The 18,540-nt window shown below is 53.3% G+C and overlaps 2 protein-coding genes across 2 annotated transcripts; both read right to left on the bottom strand.

The window, feature by feature from the left end:
* Positions 1–1,060: 1,060 nt before the first annotated feature.
* Positions 1,061–4,749, bottom strand: LOC142419535 (uncharacterized). Its single transcript, XM_075522633.1, has 8 exons — positions 4,671–4,749; positions 4,299–4,358; positions 3,662–3,858; positions 3,306–3,404; positions 2,934–3,087; positions 2,567–2,637; positions 1,830–1,925; positions 1,061–1,697 (listed from the first exon to the last, which is right to left on the bottom strand). Exons 1-8 carry the CDS (start codon positions 4,747–4,749, stop codon positions 1,437–1,439), a joined length of 1,017 nt encoding a protein of 338 aa, XP_075378748.1. The 3' UTR covers positions 1,061–1,436.
* A 3,513-nt stretch (positions 4,750–8,262) lies between these two features.
* SF3A3 (splicing factor 3a subunit 3) lies at positions 8,263–16,715 on the bottom strand. The gene is made up of 17 exons (XM_075522365.1): positions 16,490–16,715; positions 16,359–16,406; positions 16,122–16,174; positions 15,551–15,656; positions 15,012–15,084; positions 14,535–14,626; positions 14,009–14,091; positions 13,487–13,625; positions 13,079–13,147; positions 12,661–12,728; positions 12,191–12,298; positions 11,798–11,867; positions 10,934–11,098; positions 10,732–10,842; positions 10,166–10,256; positions 9,178–9,233; positions 8,263–8,567 (listed from the first exon to the last, which is right to left on the bottom strand). The coding sequence occupies exons 1-17, from the start codon at positions 16,583–16,585 to the stop codon at positions 8,490–8,492; spliced, it is 1,506 nt and encodes a 501-aa protein (XP_075378480.1). The 5' UTR covers positions 16,586–16,715; the 3' UTR covers positions 8,263–8,489.
* Between the last annotated feature and the right edge of the window lie 1,825 nt (positions 16,716–18,540).

Raw genomic sequence — 18,540 nt, 5'->3', positions numbered from 1 at the left:
TGAGGTCACTCGTTCCAGCATCTGCAATCCCAGCAGCGCAGAGGCACACACTGCAGCAGCTCTCAGAAACCATCATTAGCTTGCAAGTCTCACAGGCCTACAGGTTTTTGGCAGGGCAGGGAAGAATACCTCTTTGAGGCTTCCTTAGTGCATAGATTAAGTGCTTTTCCTCTGGATACACTGGGGGAGTCTCAATTACAAGTATTTAAAATTCACTGCAATGTAAGACACCAAGCAGGAGCCAGGACTCACCAGTCCTGGGAAGGTGCAGGCTTTTAGAGTGGAGCTTAGGGATCAGCAGCAGGGTCCTGTGCAGGGCAAGTACCGAGCCAAGCGCACTGAACTCCAAGCAAGTGTAGCTGCCCGCAAGCAGGCGGGAAGGGCCAGCCAGAGGAGCAGGGTGGTGGCCCTCTGCTAGCTGCGCAGGAGGGGCAGTCATGTGCTACCATGCTGCGTGAGCAGCCCCCAGGTGACAGAAGTTCTCCTTGCGTGGGCTTCAGGAACAGCTTGGAGCAGCTCAGCCAGCCCATCAGGAACCTTCGTCCTGCCAGCTGGGCCGGGAGGGCCCCAGCCCTTAGGGCAGCTGCACGAGCTGCTGTTGGAAAGACAAGGGGAAAAAACTACTGCTGCTTAAGCATGCTAATGAAAGGGCTTTCCTGCCTAACTAGCCACCCAGGAACGGGGCACAAGAGGAGACCTGGCTTTTGCCGCATGCTTCAGTGCCTCTTGCACAAGATATTGGCTTAGGTACAAAGGGTGCACACAAAGCACGAGCGAGGCACCGGGGCACCAGAAATTCATCCTCTCCAGTTGTAACCCCGAAGAGGCTTCAGCTGGGACCAGGAAGCAGGTGGAAAGGGTGCTGCAACAGTGGAAAGGGGAGAGCATCCCACAGAGCAGGGCATCCCGCAGGGCAGCTGCTCAGATCCCCCCTGCTCCGCAGGAGCTTGGGCAGGGAACCAGTGCCATTGCTGTGACCGGCCAGAGGTACGAAGTAGAACGCCGGCTCACCACGCGGAGAGGGAGCCCCACATCCACCCATGGTCAGGACCTGCCATCCACTGAGCAGCTCAAAAATGGGAGTCGTCGTCCCTGGGCAGAGCACCCGAGCAGACGCCCGCAGCCCCTTCTCGAAGCAAAGCGTGCAGGAACGTTGTGCTGCAGGACAACGTGAACAGAGACCGGAGCCCATCAGCAACCTGCAGCCACTGCCACCGTGTTTCGCTCAGAGGCCTGGGGTCGCCCCGTGGGTGAGAGAGACCTGCACAGGGGGAGAAGCAGCCACCTGCAACTGGGCCACCTTGTTCCTGGGACAGGGACGTAACAGAGGGCGTTGGATAGCGGCCTTGGCTGAAGTCAGAGAGAGACAGGGACCCTAATGAGCGCTGCGGAGCTCAGCTGCAGGAGGGCAGGCTGCGGAGCACCCCGACTGCTGCTTACCCCCAGAGGGAAGCTGAGACCCTGTAATTCAGGAGCAGGACCACCCCACATGCCATGAGCTTCAAGAGCGGGGCCGGAGTCACCTGCCCAGCACTATTGACGTGAACTTTGCCATCCAGTTTCAGACAGCTAGCTTTCAGGGTAGCTGGGCAGCACTCCTGGTAACAGGCAGCCTTCATCCCACCGGCACAGACTGGTTTGGCACCCTTGCAGGCTCTGCTACATCCTGCCATGTAATTCAAGCCTGTCTTCTTCATCTGGAAGGAGGAGAGAGACATTAGCCTGGGGGTCCTGCCAAGCCTTTAGTATTCACATTACAGGGACTCGCTCAGGCTCCTGGGCACATCCCAGCTCATGAGCTGTCCTGCTTTTTAGCCCTAAGGCCGTACCTCACAGAAGTCATGCCCGACAATGCATCTAGCAACAGTCTTCTTGCCTTTGAAACATCCGTCCCCGTGACAGGAGAACGCTGCACACACTTTCCCCTACAAAAGAGGACGAGAGGAGACACTGTATATTCATCAGTCCAGAGAGCAGGACTCCCAGGACAAGAACTGAACTTCAGATAGCCCTTCTGTCCTGAGGGCTCCTTTCTAAATCCCCCTCTGTTCTTGGTATTTGGCCACTGCTGTCTCAGGCGTTTTAGATAGAGAGAGAGATAAAAGACTAACAGCACCCCGTCTGAAACTGCAGGAACCTTTAGTGAAACACCAGCATAGCAAACAAGTTTCAAGTCTCCTTTTCCTTCCTCTTAACAGGGGTCTGCAGAGATAAGCACCTTCCCCTCCACGTAGGCTCAGAAGAAAGGCTGCAATGCCCTGTCGGTCCCCATGCCCTCCCTGCGGCTGTGAGGAAGGCTCACCACACAGTGGGTTCAAGCTGCTTGAACCGATGAAAGTGCTGGGCTTGGGAAAAGGCCTGTTTGACAGGGCTTATTATGCATTCTTTCCTTTCAAAGCTCGTTAAGGATTTGTGCCCCTTCCAGAGGCAGCTTTCGACCCTGTAGAGCAGGCACAGGAGGGACTTTTCCCTCTCCCCACGCCCAGGTGGGAGCTCAGCCATCCCAGCGGCCGCAGCCCCCAGGAGAGCCCACGGCCGCAGCGGCATCTGCCCAGCCAGTACCTACGTTTCGGGGGGGAGCTCGGGGGGTGGTGGTGGTGGTGGTCGTAGGCGGCGCAGTGGTGGGTGGCAGGTCACCTGCAGACACACGAGGAGCCCTGTGAGGCTGTGCTCAGCACGCAGCCCGCACAGAGCCCTCCTCAGCCGCACATGGGGCAGATTCACCAGCGAGGCTCACGCTGCGGCCGGAGCTGCTGGGCCACCCCTTCCCCTCGCCTCAGCTCTAAGGAGAACAAGCCCCAGGGCAGAGGAAATGTGGCGATGCAGCCGCGGCCAGCCCTCTGCAACAGGGTTTTGCCCACCCGTCTCCCTCCTGTGCAGCAGGATTAACCTCAGACCCTCAGACCGCTGCAGGGGACCCTGCGGGCAGTTACCGTAGGAGCTGGCATTGAGCTGCAGGCAGAGAGGGGAGTCGCAGCAGTCCAGGGCGCACTGCTGCGTGCTCGCGCTGCCGTTGGTCCTGCACATCTCTGTGCCACATGCGCTGCTGCACCTGGCTGTGTAGTTCGTGCTGGAGAAACGATAAAGCTGCAATAGCAGAACCAAAGGAAAAAATGCTAAGAGTGTGAATAGGTGCCATTACAAAGGACCAAAAATAACTGACAAGACTGCAACAGAGAAAGAGAAGGGAAACAGGAGATTGACAGAGACTTAACAGAGTACTGCGGATTCCCGATATAAAGAAAGGGAAAACAGACTTTCCCTATCACAGCCCCCCTGTGCCTCCATCTCAGTGAGCTCCGTACCTCGCAGTAAGTCTCATTATGGCAGGTCACCGTTTCATTGGCATGGGCTTCATCCTGGTAACACCTCTCCCCAGAGCACCGAAAGCTCTGGCAGGTGAGCTGGAGGGAGAACACACCAGGGTGTCACCGTGCAGCAAAGCCTCCTCACATCCCCAACCACGTCCTCGCTGTCTGGAGGGGCTGCCTCTGTGCACCCGCCCGCCATGCCCAAGGTGCTCCCCTTCCACCCCAGGAGATGCTGTCATGGGACTCCTGGCTCCCACGAGAGACCAGTCGGGCTAGAGACCCTGTCCGTGGGGCTGTAACAGCCCAGCCAGTGGCTTCCTTTCCTTTCCTTTTCCCTTTCCTTTCCTTACCAGTGTGTCTTCTGTACCATTCACAGAGGCGTTGGCGGCCACCGAGGCGTTGGCGGCCACCGAGGCGTTGGCGGCCACCGAGGCGTTGGCGGCCACCGAGGCGTTGGCGGCCACCGAGGCGTTGGCGGCCACCGAGGCGTTGGCGGCCACCGAGGCGTTGGCGGCTGCGTTGTGCTCTGGAAGACACAAAGTTCCCCCTTGGTGAAGGAAACACCAACCTTGCACTCAGCAAGCCCTGCATCCCCTCCTGAGCCTCTGCACGGTCCAAAGGCATCTGTGGGAAGCATCAGTCACACTGTGGCTGGGATGTGGATGGCAGTAAGTGACAAGATGTCCCAAACAAGGTCCATTTCAGCCAGCAACCGGGCAGCCCGACAAGCAGGTCAGAGACAACAGACTACCACAGCAGCACCTCGGACAGATGTTACAACAGCTTCTCCCTCCCCCTCCCAGCCACACTGCATGTGAAGAACAGGCTTTTCTGGGGTCAAAACCTTGAAAAAAAAGTTTCCTCAGTGCAGCTCCATCCTACAGAATACAGCCTGGAGGGGACAGGGACAAAGTCCCCATTGCACCACACTGCCTTTGCCCCGCTGCCCACAGGAGCCCCAGGTTTCCCTTGGGGTGCAGAGCTCACCTGCCGTGGCAAGAGGGTCCTGGTCGCAGAGATGCAGAGCCAAGATGCAGAGCAGCAGGCCTGGAACGGAGGGAGGATGACCGACACCACCGTGTCTGCTGCCCACTTTACCCACAGCCTGAAGAGCCTCCCCAGCAGCACAGGCAGCTCGCCCTCGAAACACCAAGTCCAGCCCCCACCAGCCTCCCTGGAGCAGGGTGGTGGCCAGCTCCCCTCGGGGAGGTCATGGGGAGCCCCACAGACACACCTGAGGTCAGGGACCCGTGCTGGCCACAGGGAACCAGCCCTGCTGCAGAAAGACACCTCCCCCCCCCCCCCCCCCCCCCCCCGCCCAGAGCCCCGGGTGACCAGCAACCAGCAGCCACCCCTCGCCCCAGGGAGCCTCTGGCACAGCCTCCGCCAGCTGGGGCAGGGACGGACATCCTGGGCACGCTGGGACGCCGCTCTCCATGCTGCAGCAGAGCCCCTGTTACCTTGAACAGGGGGAACGAGCCATTGGCGACCTGCCATCTTCATCCACCAGCAACTTCACCTGGGACCTGGCAGGAAGAGGCACAGTCAGAGCTGGACAGCAGGAGGGGACAGTCCAGCGGTCGCTGCCACGGTCACAGCAGCACGTGCTCCAAGTCTGCCCGGCACACGGCCCGGGATGAGGTGGCAGAAACAACATCGGGACAAGTTACATGAGAGACTTTTGCTGTTGAGGGTTTTTTTTTGAAGAAACCTTTCTCCTAGGACATTCTGCAGCCTTTATTCTGGACACCATGGGACACCAGAGAAATCCAGGTTGTTCAGCATTCCATTTTTGGTCCCTGTTGTAGTGGCAGGACATGCTTTTCAGGCAGGAATAAGTGCCTGGCAATAACAACACCCACCAACAGCACCTCTGAAAACTGCCATCCAGGTTGTGTCAACAGGCTCTCAACCCAGAAATCATCTAACATATAAATAACCAAATAATTCAGCACCCTTGTCACTGTGCTTGCCTGGACTTCAGGGAGCAACAGTCAGGCCCTTTCAGCCACAGCTGCAGCAGGAGGCAGTTGAACAAGCGCAGAGGGGGCCTGGGAGCTGCCTACCCCAGACTGAAACCCCTGAGCCACCAGCGCAGCGCTGGCCAGCGCAGCCACGCACCCCAGCAGCGCCGGGTGCCCGCTCCCCAGGGGCGGTTGCCTCTCCCCTGCGGCTCAGCCCAGCACGATCTCCATCTCCATCTCTATCTCTTGTGCCAGCAGCAGTGCACCCAGCGCAAGGCACAGCCGCATCGCCGAGCGGGAGCACGGGCTCTCCCCAGGGGCTGTTCGTGCCTGGGCTGCACAGGAGGCCCAGAGCACCCCTAGGACACCGGCTGCAAGCACCTTTGGGGAGAGAAGGCAGCTGCTGGGGGCTCACCCGGCTCCTGCCTGCGTTGCTGCTGAGCGCCGCGGTCGGCTGCTGCAGGGTGCAGGGAGCTGCTCCCGCAGAGGTGCGGGGCAGACACCCCAGTACGGGTCTGCACTCTACCTCCAGTAAGAGCCCCGGGGCCGCAGCACAGTGCTGCGCGCAGCCGCGTGCTCGCAGGAGCGGCGCTCGGCCGCGTGGGCTCAGCCCCACGACGTCCGCAGTCGCTCCCTCCCGACGAGGTCTCCAAAACCACCGAGGCTGCTGCAGCCGCCTGCTGCTGATGGGGCCCATGGGCACAGACGGCTGCTGGCGAGCAGGAGCCCCCGGGGAGCCACGTGCTCCCGTTGGTGTGGTAACCCTCCACCGGTGCTTGCAGGCAACGCGCAGAGCTGCAGGGAGCTGCGGGCAGCTGCCAGGAGCACAAAGGCAGGGTAGTTACGGACGACACTTTGCACCATGCAGCAGTTTGCTGATGCTGTTGCAAAGGAAGCTGTGACCCACCGGCTGCAGCGCCCATCGCAGGAGGACCCAAGCCCTCCGGCCCTCAGAGCTCAGGGCAGCAAGAGAGACACTCCATAACTCCATAGCAGTTCTTGCTGTGGATGGACAAAGAAAGCCTGGTGTGAAAAATGCCCATTTCCAGACAAGCCCATGCAACAGGCCCTCAGGACCTGGCGAAGAGCAGAACACGGCTCTATTAGTTCTGGCACACAACTCATGCGGAACATAAACAGGAATGTTTGCAGCTGAAGTAGCTTTCCCTAGCGAGAGGTGGAAGTGCTTTGGATCATAAAAAGCCGTTGCACTGCCAATGCTCAAATATTTCTGGTTAACTCACAATAAACAGTCACATCCTTCCCACCTGTCCACCTCCGTGTGCTTCTCCCCTCCCTGCAGCCCCCCAGCCCGGGACAGTGGCACACACATCCCTTTCACACTGGATTTCCCACCTGCCCGGCCTGGGCACCACGGCCCTCAGGCTGCGAGCAGCTCGCTGCCCAGACTGAGCGAGGAAACCAGGCAGCGCCTCTGGGAAAGCACTACAGGGCAGCCAGCTGGGGCAGGAGGCAGGCCTGCCGTGACACGCGAGCAGCCTGGCAAAGCTGCTGCAGCAGTTTGCTCCTGAGGGTGGGCACAGGAGCCACCGCTGCTTCACGCAGGGAGAACGGGGTTTTGCCGACAGTGGCGAGGCTTCGCGACGGAGCGGGTTCAACGGACAGAGGTTTTCTATTGTAAAGCTCCTGGTTACGTCCCTGCATGTGCCTCCACGCTGCTGTCAAGTCCTGACTACAGAGGTGTCTGCACAGCTGCTCGCCGCCCGGTCCCTTGCCCTGCCACTCGCTCGCCCCCATGGTTTAGGAGATTCTACCTGCTTTGGTGCTTCCCATGACGCCGCCGAGCTCTCTGTTGGCAGAATCTCTCTGCTTTCATTCAAAATCTTTACAGGTTTAGCTAAGGAAACAGTGGAGATGTGACTCCAAACAGGCTCCGTGGCCAAGTTCTCCAAGAAGCACTGTAACGCTCCCCTCCTGTCTTATGATTTAGGCCCAGTTAGCATTCCCCGAGGACCTGGAATGGCTGAAGCTTGCATAGAGACCACTGAGGCTGTTCATGCAGAGTGAAAGGAGACAACGCAGGCTGGCGTCTCTCTCGCCTTCCAAACGAGGGCAGCCACTACCCAGGCCAGGTTTGGACAACCTTACTGAGCAGGGTGCCACTCCAGCACAGCCCAACCCAGCTCCAGGGCAGGCTGGGGACGAATGCCCACCAGGCACGGCCTCCTCCCAAGGAGAACAACTTTCCCCCAGGGCAGGGAACGGAAAGAGCCCCCAGCACTGACTCACCCTGTCTGTCTGCTCCCCGAAGCCGCAGTGCACCAGTGAAAGCCAGTAGCCGCTGCTAGCGGTGGAGTGCCTCCGAGCACCGACGGCAGCTGCGGTACCTGACGCACAGGCTCGCACCCTGGTGCCAGCAACCAGTCCCACCCCTGCCAACCACTGGCTGCGCAAACCATCACCTGGGGGGAGTGTTTGTTACCTGCTGCTCCATGGCATCTGGAGATGCAAACGGCCCTGCACAGCGACAACAGAGAAAGGGTGGTTTTGAGGTCAGAGATGCCACGCAAGCCAACTCTGTACCAAAACGAAACCCCAGCTGAGGGGCTGGAGGGGGCACGAGGACTGCCACAGTGCTGAGACGTTACCACAAACTGCCCACGCAGCCCAACCTCAACCAAGCTCTATTATTAATTCCCTGAAAAAATCCCAGTGGCCAAACCTCCACAGGGCAACAGGCCTGAGGTAAAAGCAGCAACGCAAGCCAAATACATTTGTTTTGCAAAGGAGCCCAAAGAAAACTATATGCTTACAGCAAGATACAGTATAGGACCGTTACTCGTTGTCAGCATGCAATGTTCATCCATGCTTTACAGAAAGTCAATCCTCATCATAATTTCCATCAGAATGGGAACAAGAGAGAAGCAATTGTTTCTGACAATCCAAACTACATAAAAAGCATTTTAAAAATACCGTAATCAAATCTCTTCCTTCCAGCAGATGAAAGGAGACAAGTTTCCCAGCACTTCCTAAATTAAAACCAGTTTATTTTTCAAGGTTTGATGGGTTTTTTTTAATATAAAATAATGTCACAAGTCTACTTTTCACAAGGGGCTTACTAGAAAGTGATTCTATAAAGTATCCTTGAAATCTATATTCATGCAGATAGAAAATCCAGAAACTGAAGAAGAGCCAGAGCTGCTGACTCATCTCCACTTGCTTTTCAGATGTGAAATCCTTCACTTGGGAAAAGCTACAGCAGCCCTTGGCGTTTCAAGTCCTCATAGGTCTTTTTATTCACCACGTTCCCACTGGAATCCTCGTATTCCTCCTAGAATGGAACGAACAGTTTAGAGACAGCTGGACACAGCCTGACGCAGGTTGTACTACAGCATTTGAACTTTAGCTCCAGCAGCACCTACTGAACAGGACCACCCTGCCAAGAACCTCTCTACGGGACGGCAGGCAGTGGATCTACCAGCAGGCTCCATGAGAAGAGCTCATCCAGAGTCAGAGTAATTACAAGCTGTACTACAGACTGCATTTCCCACAGTTGCCCTGCATACTATTGAAAAATGGTTTGAGACAGAAGTTTAAGAAAAGGCACTAGTGTAAGTGAATGCACTGCTCACACCAGTTCCTTTTTCTCCTCGCAAAGCAAAGATGACGTTGGTACCGTAAAGCAGCGTATTAAGAGATTCTTACACGAAGGTCTGTCTGTCCTATCAGAACTCCTTTCCAGTACGGCACAAGAAGTGCTTTTCATACATCGCCACTAACGGGAGCTGTGCAACCAGCAGCGTGGGTTCCTGCTTCTCTCTCCAGCATGCAGGGGACTCTTAGAAATTCTTTTGACAGAGCCAGACAGTTCACGCAAGGCAAAGGGGGGGTTCCCATGTACACAGGAGTAGAGACATCCAAATGCCTCTGTAACATCTCACCTCTGTATCGGGCTGCCATCTCTCTGAAGCCTTCTGTTGTTTCAGCTTTGCCCACACTGGAAATACAAAGTCACACAGGCTCTCATGCCGTTTCCCTCAAGATACTAGTTTTTAATCTAGTAAAATATATACATGAGGTTTTTCTTTCTTCTTTCTTTTAAAACACTGTCACTTCAGCAGTCCAGGAATGTATCTAATATCCACTACAAATGTATCATTCCCCTGTACCATTTACTGAAAGGCACAAGAATGAAAGCAAACGAGGCTTTTAAGTGATCATTCAGGATGGGACACAAGAGACAAAGGTCCAAAAACACTACCTCAGAGATACAGCTCCAAAGGTATAATAGCTTGTTTGGGAAATCAAGGCTTTACCTGTTTGGTTTCTTCTAGGCAAGAATTAATCTACCTCCAGGAATTATAACCTGTATCTGTTAACTTAAGTGGGGCAGATTCAAGAAACAACCTCTGCATGAGGTAGCCTCCTCAAAACATCAGCACAGACTAGCTGCATTAAATTATGATCCCTGTAAGTCCCAAGTACTGTAGGCTTTCAAAATCTGCCTATAGGCTCTACCATTTCTGAAGGTTTTTCTGGCTTCCCCATGACGATGTTGACGAACATCAATTAAGTAAGAGTTACACGGGATGATGTAGCCACGCTCTGCCTAAAGAAATGGTGGCCCATTGCACTTGGCTGAGATTTCACACACGAAGCATCACAGACAAAACAGCTGGCAACAAACGAACACTTTGCTGGCAATCCCAGCAAGCATCTACTTGTGCAGGTATCCAACAAAGGAAAAAAAGCCACTGTCCTTTTAAGAGCTGGGTGGGATGGTCCGAGGAAGGGTCATCCCACATGCACCATGTTTCTTACCCTCTTTCCTGAAACTAGTCTCTGGTCATAGGGTAAGACAAATTTTTGGAGAGCGCCAATATGAGTGTTCTTATGCCACACGTTCCCTGTTCTGCCGTCACTACTTACATGAGACTGCATCCTCAATCTGTGTGACATTGGCAAAATGCGCGGTGTTGGGAATGCCCAGGCATCGCATCCCGTGAGCGTGTCGCCACTCCTGGGGAGAAGAGGCAAGAGATCAGTGTATGAGAGGGAATGCCACTTCATCCGCAACGCCAGAGACTAAAGTATTATGTTACATTATAATACTAGCATCTGGACAGGGTGAAACAAATACTATCAAAATACAAATCTACCAGTCCTAAAAACCTCTATAAAAATATTTTTTCTGTAACAATATTTTTTCTGACAGTAACAATACGCTGGCAGTCAAGAGGCACTCTGCACCAATCAGACCTGGATACTGGAATTAGTGTTCAAACAAGAAGGGACCGTGCAGAAATTTGCAAGAGATATCTTAGTATACCCTACATGATTTATAGTTCCAATCGCGTGGCCCTGCAGCATCAGCCCAGACCCCTGTTTTAGAAGTGGAAGAGCAGCCATTTGGGCACTCCAGTGATTTACTAGTTAGTTATTATAAAGATTATCTGGACACAGTACTGACGTTTCTGTAGCAAAACATTACTTACTGCAAAGTGACGCTGAAAAGCTTTTGGTCCTCGGTAGGTGTAGTTCCCACAAATCTCACAATTGTAGTTGATGTTTAAACCATGCAATTTATATAACCAGTATGGGATTGGCTGACAAGCGAAGAGAAAGAAAGATTAGGCCAAATGGCAAGGCAAGTTCAGCGACATCTCCCACTTTTCCAGACCTGACAATCTCAGTTACCTTGCCATCCCAACCAAGAGGCAGATTTTTAGGATTATAAATTATTTCATTTTCTTCATCTTCACTCTCACTCTCACTGATCTGCTCTTCTTCCTCCTCCTCCCTCTCTTCCCCTGTCCGTGCTTGCTTACGCTGCACATTCTCGTGAGTGAGGTGTCTCTGCTCCTAGAGCGTGAGAAAAGAGAAGGAATTGTTCACACAACATGACAGCAACAAAATAAGGGCAAACTCTTGCAGTGTGAAATACGTGCTCAATGTACAGAGGGAGCAGAATGGAAGACCAGTATGAAACAGAGAACTCTCATTTTATTTAGCCCACCACCTTAAGGTTTTAGTATAACATTTCCTACTTCCAAAGGATGAAAAACTTGTACTACCATCAGCACTTCCAAGATAACAAGCTAACAGCAACAGCCACCCTGTAAAAGCAATCGCCCCAAACTGAAGCAAGGACTTAAGGCAAGCATCAAGGCAGAACAAGTAAAGGTTTGCAATACCCTGTGACTTAGGCATGAAATAAAATTATCTACATGGATGTGGTGCCTAGGAGAGAAGGAAAAAAAAAAAAAAAAAAAAAAAAAGACAGGCTCCCCCCAGGGAACATGTAGCCTCTGTATCTGGGTCTGTTCACAAAAGCCTGCCAAATAATTAGCTAATGGAAATGTAAGTAATCCATCATATTCTACTTACTGACAGAAAAAGCTATCTGCTAACATGAACTTTAAAACATTATGACTCTGGACGTGAAAATAACTCTTCTGGGCATGCTGACTATGAAAGCAGTGGGTAAAGATGTGGAGGACCTTCCAGGCACTATTTGACAGATCTGAAATAAAAAGCTCAAAGGCAAAATAAAATCCTTACCCCAAGAACTTCTACATACTCATAAATCTGAGCTTCCAGGAATGCAAGATCTTTATTTCTTTCAGTGTCTCTGGAAATAGATAAAGAAACTTTATGAAGTCCATTCCAGAACTGCAAACATCATGTGTACACTAAACTCCTAAGGACACATTTGACTTCTATACAGCAAGAAAACAGAAACAAGTATCAAACAGCTCATGTAAACTAAACTGCACACAAACCATTCAGCTCTGCTATCTTCCACTTGGTTCAGGACTATTTGGTCCAACATGAAAAGCTTCTATTACTCTAAGAATCTCTCTGTCATGACTACACAAGAGTGACGTCTATAGAATACTTCTCATCCAAGTGAACAGAACAACACTGACCTGAGAATGACCTTTAGGAACTCACCTTTTGCTTCCTTTTGTCTTTGGATTCTTAGCAAACAAGGAAGGATCAAGTGCTTCTAGGGATTTGCCTTTAGTGCTAAAAAGTCTCTGAGCACGCTCTTCCAGAGTCCTAGGGAGAAGCGGGGAGGAGACGAGTCCAAACCATAGTTTTACATTTCCCAAGAACTATCTGAATTCATGCCACGAAATTCTGAATTTAGCTTTTAAGAGATCATGAGATTTCCTATTATCTTTGTCTTCCTTAAACCAAATTCTTCTATACAAGAGACTTCAGAACAGGACACTTTTCAAAACAGTAGATTGCAGTATCCCCTGATTGGTTCTCAACATTTTGTCTTTCAAACATCATTAAAGTAATTCTTGTACAACAGAGATGAAAAAACAAGTATCCATAAAGGAATGCAAGACAGGAAGAACTCAAAAAGGAACTATACAAAAAGGAAAAGGAACTATAAAAGGACTGCACCTTACCCGCCACACTTTAGTCCCAGGGCCAGTAAAGCTGATTTTAATCTGTCCAGTCCCAGGGAGGCCAATTCCTGTTCAAAGTAAATCACAGTGAGAAAGAAGCTATTGAACAAATACAATATGGATGTACGTCCATTTTAACTCATTAAAAAAGAAAAAAAAACAAACAACATTCAAGAAAGGACTGTCAAGGGCGCACCACTCCTCACTGAAAAACGAGGAATGTGACAAATCTAACCAGATCTTTCAAGTTACATCCCCCTAATGGCAGAAATTAAGTCATCAGCATAATCCAAGTTTTATTCAGAGAGCACAGAGCCAGAGGCAAAAGCACAGCAAGTAAAATTATGAAAGGAAACAAAATGACTAAGCTTCCACCTGCTCAAAATTTAGCACTAAGTGCAGAGCACTGAAAACATACCTCCCAAGAGGAAAATGCTGAGAGATCCAGGTGGGCTCCAGCATGAGTGAGTGCACTGCTGGTCTCTTTCTGCCAAGAAAAACCACATGCAAGATCTTTGTGACATCCTACAACACTTCATGCAATATAATAGTCTAACCTCAAGAGAAGCAGTTCACTTCACAGAGAAAAATTCTCTCACTAAACTGAGCAAAGGAACAACAGAAAAGATACAAAATAAGCAAACCTTAAAAAAGGTTAGTTTCAAACTGGTTACATTGGTTTTCAAATTCAAGTTAGTATTAAACTGCATCTTTGAGATACATGACTACGCACCTTGCACACCAGACTTAACCTCAGCGATGACTTTACACACATGATTCACAGAAAACCTATCACAAACACAGCAGCATTCACACAACTGCTCACCGGCCAGCCAGGGAATGTTCCATTTTCCCACTTCTTCTCAAACTCAGTCTGAATTTTCCCAAAAAGTTCATTCTGGTCCAGTAATGGTTTCACTCGATCTGTGTAATCCTGCAGGTACTCAAGAAGCATTTCAAGGTACCTGGCAGAGTAATCATGAGCACGGGCAATTGAGTATCAACCTCTAACATATTTCCCTAACCACATCGTTGGAAAGTAATTACCCTCTAGTACCTCAAAGGGAAGTCATCAAGACTATGACAGTTTTCAACACACAACTTCTAGATGCATCAGTTACCAGGATAAAGTAAGGTTGTTCCACAGAGTAGAACGTGGCTTTCCACATTCTTGCTGTGCTGCATGTTTTCTCAGGGCTCAGACACACGACTGAGTTACTATAGCTCAGTGACCCAACTTACATGAGTTAATTTGACTATTAATTATGTTCTTAGCAGCTGTACACTTAAGAAGCAAATTACTTCTCATCAGCTGTCATAAAAGAAGCAGGTAGGCAAAAAGGCTCACCTCTTATATTCAGCATTTTTTCTCTCCTTGGGAATATCGAAGAGTTGGTCAAATGTGGATAAGTAAGTGATATAATCCAATTTCTAAGAATGAAGAAGTTTGAGTCAGACTTTATACACAGGCAGCCAAACTAACATCCAGTTTCCAGTTACCAGACCAGAAGAAAAGCACTAGCTGATGCCATTATTCTGGACTGCAGAGGCCTGGGGTTGTCTGTGTGCTAACACATTCCCTTAGACACCTATCAGTACCTGACAGCAGAAAACAGAGGCTTTTACAAGGCCATCATTACATTAACGACAGAGAGAAATCAGCTGAAGAGAACAAAGGAGGAGGGTCATGAAGCAGCATTCGGAATTCAGATGCTTTCAAACTGTATGTGCAACAAAGTGACTTTGAAATAGCTGTTTGGAAATAAACTTATTTACATCAGAAAAAACCAAAGCAACAAATAACCAAGAACCAGCCAAAGAAAAACCCCTCGGCCTCGAGCACTGAAGTTGCCCAGACACGTGCAGCCACTTACCTCTGATGATTTTAGATTAATGTACTTGAGATAACAATCATGCAGATCTAAGTATCGTCCGTACCCTTCCTCATCTGTGAACTCCACCAGATCTGTCGGAAAGATCACAAAGAGCTTTATTACAAGCTTAATCTTCCCTACTTATTATACATGCGCTTTAGAACTTGAAAAGGATTCACCGTGGAATAATTTATGCTTAAGGAAGATGTTTACTCATTGATCAGACACCTGACTGCTTCTCTGTGTAAGCACGCTAGAACGCTCCTCAAGAGGAGCACCGATACTGTGGAATATTCCAGGGGACTGCAGTTCAGAAGAATTTAAATGACAAAAGAACAATTTGCAGAAGCCATTTAGTAAAACGGAGGTGGAACTCCGAAACGTGCAAACCAGATCAAACAACTCATTAAATAACGCCTCTCAAGCAAGCAGCGTATTTTCACTTAAGCTGGCCTCAGAGAAAAACTACAAACTTACTTTGAGCTTCTTCACTCGGGTTGTCTCTGGCCTTCAACAGTTCCTCAAACTCCACGGACATCGGAACACAGATCTTCAAGAACACAGAGAAGTTACAGAAAAAATGATTACTTCAGCTCACGTCTCAGAATAATTAATATAAAATCACAATGGGTTGCAAACAATAAAACTGCTAACTGAAAAGGTATCCAAAGCATTACTTTTGCACAAAGAAAAAATTCTGACTTTAGCCAGCATGAGAAAGGCAAGACCAAACGCCAGCTCAGCAGCAGAAGGTTCCTGAGCTAACACACAGCAAGCAGAGAACACAGTTAGCGTCTTGCATCTTCTCCTGTTCACACCGCCCTCACAGGAGCTTACATACTGCCTCTGCAGCACTGCCTAACCTTGAACATCTTCTCTTCTCAAGTAACGTTTTAGTGTACTTAATACTTGTATGTTAAGGCAAGTAAACTGGGGGAAAAAAAGTCTGTTTATTGTAGGGATGAGGTCCAACAGACCACAAATCACCTATTCTTATGAAGTAGATAACTACTTACCTCATTTGGGTGCTTCCGGTGAAATTCCTTAATTTGTTTCAGTCTGTTGTAGAATTCTGCAAATTCATTTGGCCCTGAAATGGCACTGAGTTCTTCCTTCCGTAAGCTGTGAGTTCATGGAAAAGGACAAATTACGAGTGGAAAGGAAAACACGTTCACACTGATACAATCTTTTTCCAGGCCTAGTGCTGCGTTTTGGTCACAGAAAGCTCCAGCCAGACTGACTGCAAACCTCACAAAGTCACATCAGATCTCACAGTCCGCCAGGCTCACGAGTTGAGGCTCCACTGAACATGCTGTAGGCTCCACTTACGAACCCTCCAGGCAACGCACGGCCTCCCCCCATGCCTTAAACTAAGAAAATAACAAAATGCATATATCCAGCACGTACACATCCCATGTGCTCTAGGAGGTTTAGTCTCCAAAACCTGATTCCTGGGCTCACATACCAGCAGTACTCTTCGTATATTTACAACTGACTTAAAGAGCCCCCAAGGTCTCATCTGCAAAACACATCCAGCAGACGTTCAGGTGCACACACACCACACGAGGTGTTCGTACAACCACTCACCCGTCCTTGTCGTCGTACAAGTCTCTCAGGTTGCCGCTCACTTCCATGTACCTCTAAAAAACAAAAGAAAGCCCAAACGCCCCAGAGGACGTTACCAGGGACGAGACCGGCCCGCTCCCGGGCGCTCTGGCAGCACTCGCAGAGGCCTGGCCTGCCCCGCGCTGCTCCCGGGGCCGCGCTCGGAGCCCACCCCAGGCCTGCCGGGGCCGCCGCCCGCCCCCGTCCCGGCGCACTCACGTCCTGCATGGCCCGCGTCCGGTGGTCCGAGTTGATCTGGTCGCGGAGCTGCGGGGAGAGGAGCAGGGTTAGGGCGAGGGAGGGCGAGGGCGAGCCGCAGCCGCCCCCTCTCCCCGCGGCCCCGGACGCACCGTGGACTTCTTGGTGAGCATCTCCTTCACCATCACGTCCATGAGCCGCTCCCGCTCCTCATGGTACCGCCGCTGCTGCTCCAGGATGGTCTCCATCCTCTCGCGCCCGCCCGGAAGCCGCCTCTGTCCCCTTCCGGTCCCGCCTGCGCCCCGCCGGAAGGTTCCGGCCCGGCCTGTGTCCCGCGGGAAGGCTCCGCCCCCGCCCGCGCCCGGCGCGGAGGTTCCGGCTCGGCCGCGGTGCTGGCGGGGCGGGGTGGGGGCAGCGCCGGTGCCCGGTGCCGGGGGGAGAGGGGCTAGGCCCGGTGCCGGGCGGCCAGGGTCGGGCCGCAGCGCACGGCCTCGGCCGCCTCGGGGCCGCCGGCAGGAGGCGGCTCCGGCCCGGCCGTGCCCCTGCGGCGCGGAGCCGCCTCAGGCCGACCGGTCCCCATCCCCCGGGCGGGACCGTGCCGGTTCCTCTCGGTTCCTCCGGGCACCCTCACGACGACCGCCGGGCGTCACCGCCCGGCCCGGGCCCGGCTCCGGCTCCGCCTCGCTGCCCCGGCGGGCCGTGCTGCCGGCCCGGGACCAGGCTCAGGCTCGGTCCCGGCCCCGGCCCCGGCCCCGGCCCCGGCCCCGGCCCCGGCCCCGGCGCGACAGGCCGGGCGCGGGGTCCCTGCCGGCACGGCGGCCGCCGAGCGAAACCCTCCGGCGCAGGAGGCTTCGGGGGCGTCCACCTGGCCTTGAACAACCGGCCCGGTGCCACGGGAGCCGCCCGGGCTGAGCCGCGGTGGGCGCAGGGCAGCGAGCGGGCACGGGTGGCCCTGGCCTGGCCCTGCTGTCACCGGCCGCGGGGGTGACAGATGCCACGGGGCTGCAGAAGCCCGCAGAGATCTGGCGGCGGCCCCGGCGCGTCCTCTGCGGAGGGGGAGCCGGGGGAAGGGACTCCTGCCGCCAGCGATTGCTCCTTCGCACGTCACCTGCGCGCGCTTGGCGCGGTGGTAAGGCATGGGACGGCTGCTAAGCTGACAGCGCCCAAAGGAACAGCTTGGTGTTCTCTGTCCCATCTGCCCGCTCAAGAAAACAGCAGCGGGGTCTGAGGCCAGCAGGAGAGGTGTTTTGGTGCCAAGAGCGGCTGCTGGAGGAAATCACAGGCCTGAAGGCCGTGGTGGTACCCACCCGGCACACCGCAGCCACGGCGGCAGGGTCAGGGGAGGGGGGGAGGCAGGGCTTGGGCCGAAGCCCACGTCACAGAAGGCCTGAGGAGCTGGAGTCCCCTTGGAGCAGGTCCCTGGCATTTCTGTGGTCTCAGCTCCCCAGTGCCTCAGCTGCGAGCAGCTATTTAGTCGTTCTGTTGCCAGGGAGAGACAGATCATTGCGCAAGTGCCAGAAAAGCAACAACAAAACCAAAGGTGCCGACAGCGTGACCTGGACAGAATCTGGGCACTGGAGCCCACAGAGGGGCTTGCAAAGCTCCCCGGCACCCCTTTTTCCACCGTTGCCACCAGCGCTGCTATTAACAGGCTCAGCGTCCTGCTCTGGCACGGGCCGGGCGGCACACCGAGTGCCCCTCGCTCCCGAGGCCACAGGGACGCGCTGGCCAGGACCCATCCGGGTGGGCATGTGCGGGCCGCGCCTCCGCTCCGCCGCCGGGCTCCTCAGGGGCAGAGCGCGGCTCCCCGGGCCGGTGGCTGGGCAGAGGGTGTCCAGCCGCAAGCCCCCGTGCGTCGGCCTGGGAGCTGGGGACGTGGCAGGCGTGGCGGCAGCGGCCCCCTCGCCTCCCGGGTGCCCCCTGCACTCCAGCCCAGGGCCAGGCCCTGGAGCCGCCCTCTCTGCAGGAGGGGACGTGAGTCTGATGGTCGAGAGAGAAGAGGGGCTGGAGAGGGAACCGCAGCAAGGGGCAGGCAGAGCTCCGTGGCCGGGAGCGGGGCTGAATCCCCGTGCACGGCGCTGGCCGCACGTACCGGGCCCTCTGCAGACAGCTTTTGGCAGAGGAAGGGGTTGCCGCTGTGGCAACTGCTTACACTTCCTAGTCCAGTAAATCAGGAGTGAAGGAGAGTGTTGTGTTATATGAG

Source organism: Mycteria americana, chromosome 21, assembly GCF_035582795.1.
Source record: "Mycteria americana isolate JAX WOST 10 ecotype Jacksonville Zoo and Gardens chromosome 21, USCA_MyAme_1.0, whole genome shotgun sequence".
Classification (NCBI taxonomy): domain Eukaryota; kingdom Metazoa; phylum Chordata; class Aves; order Ciconiiformes; family Ciconiidae; genus Mycteria; species Mycteria americana.
The sequence above is the reverse complement of the archived record's forward strand: the minus strand, read 5'-3'. Positions and strand labels throughout refer to the sequence as shown.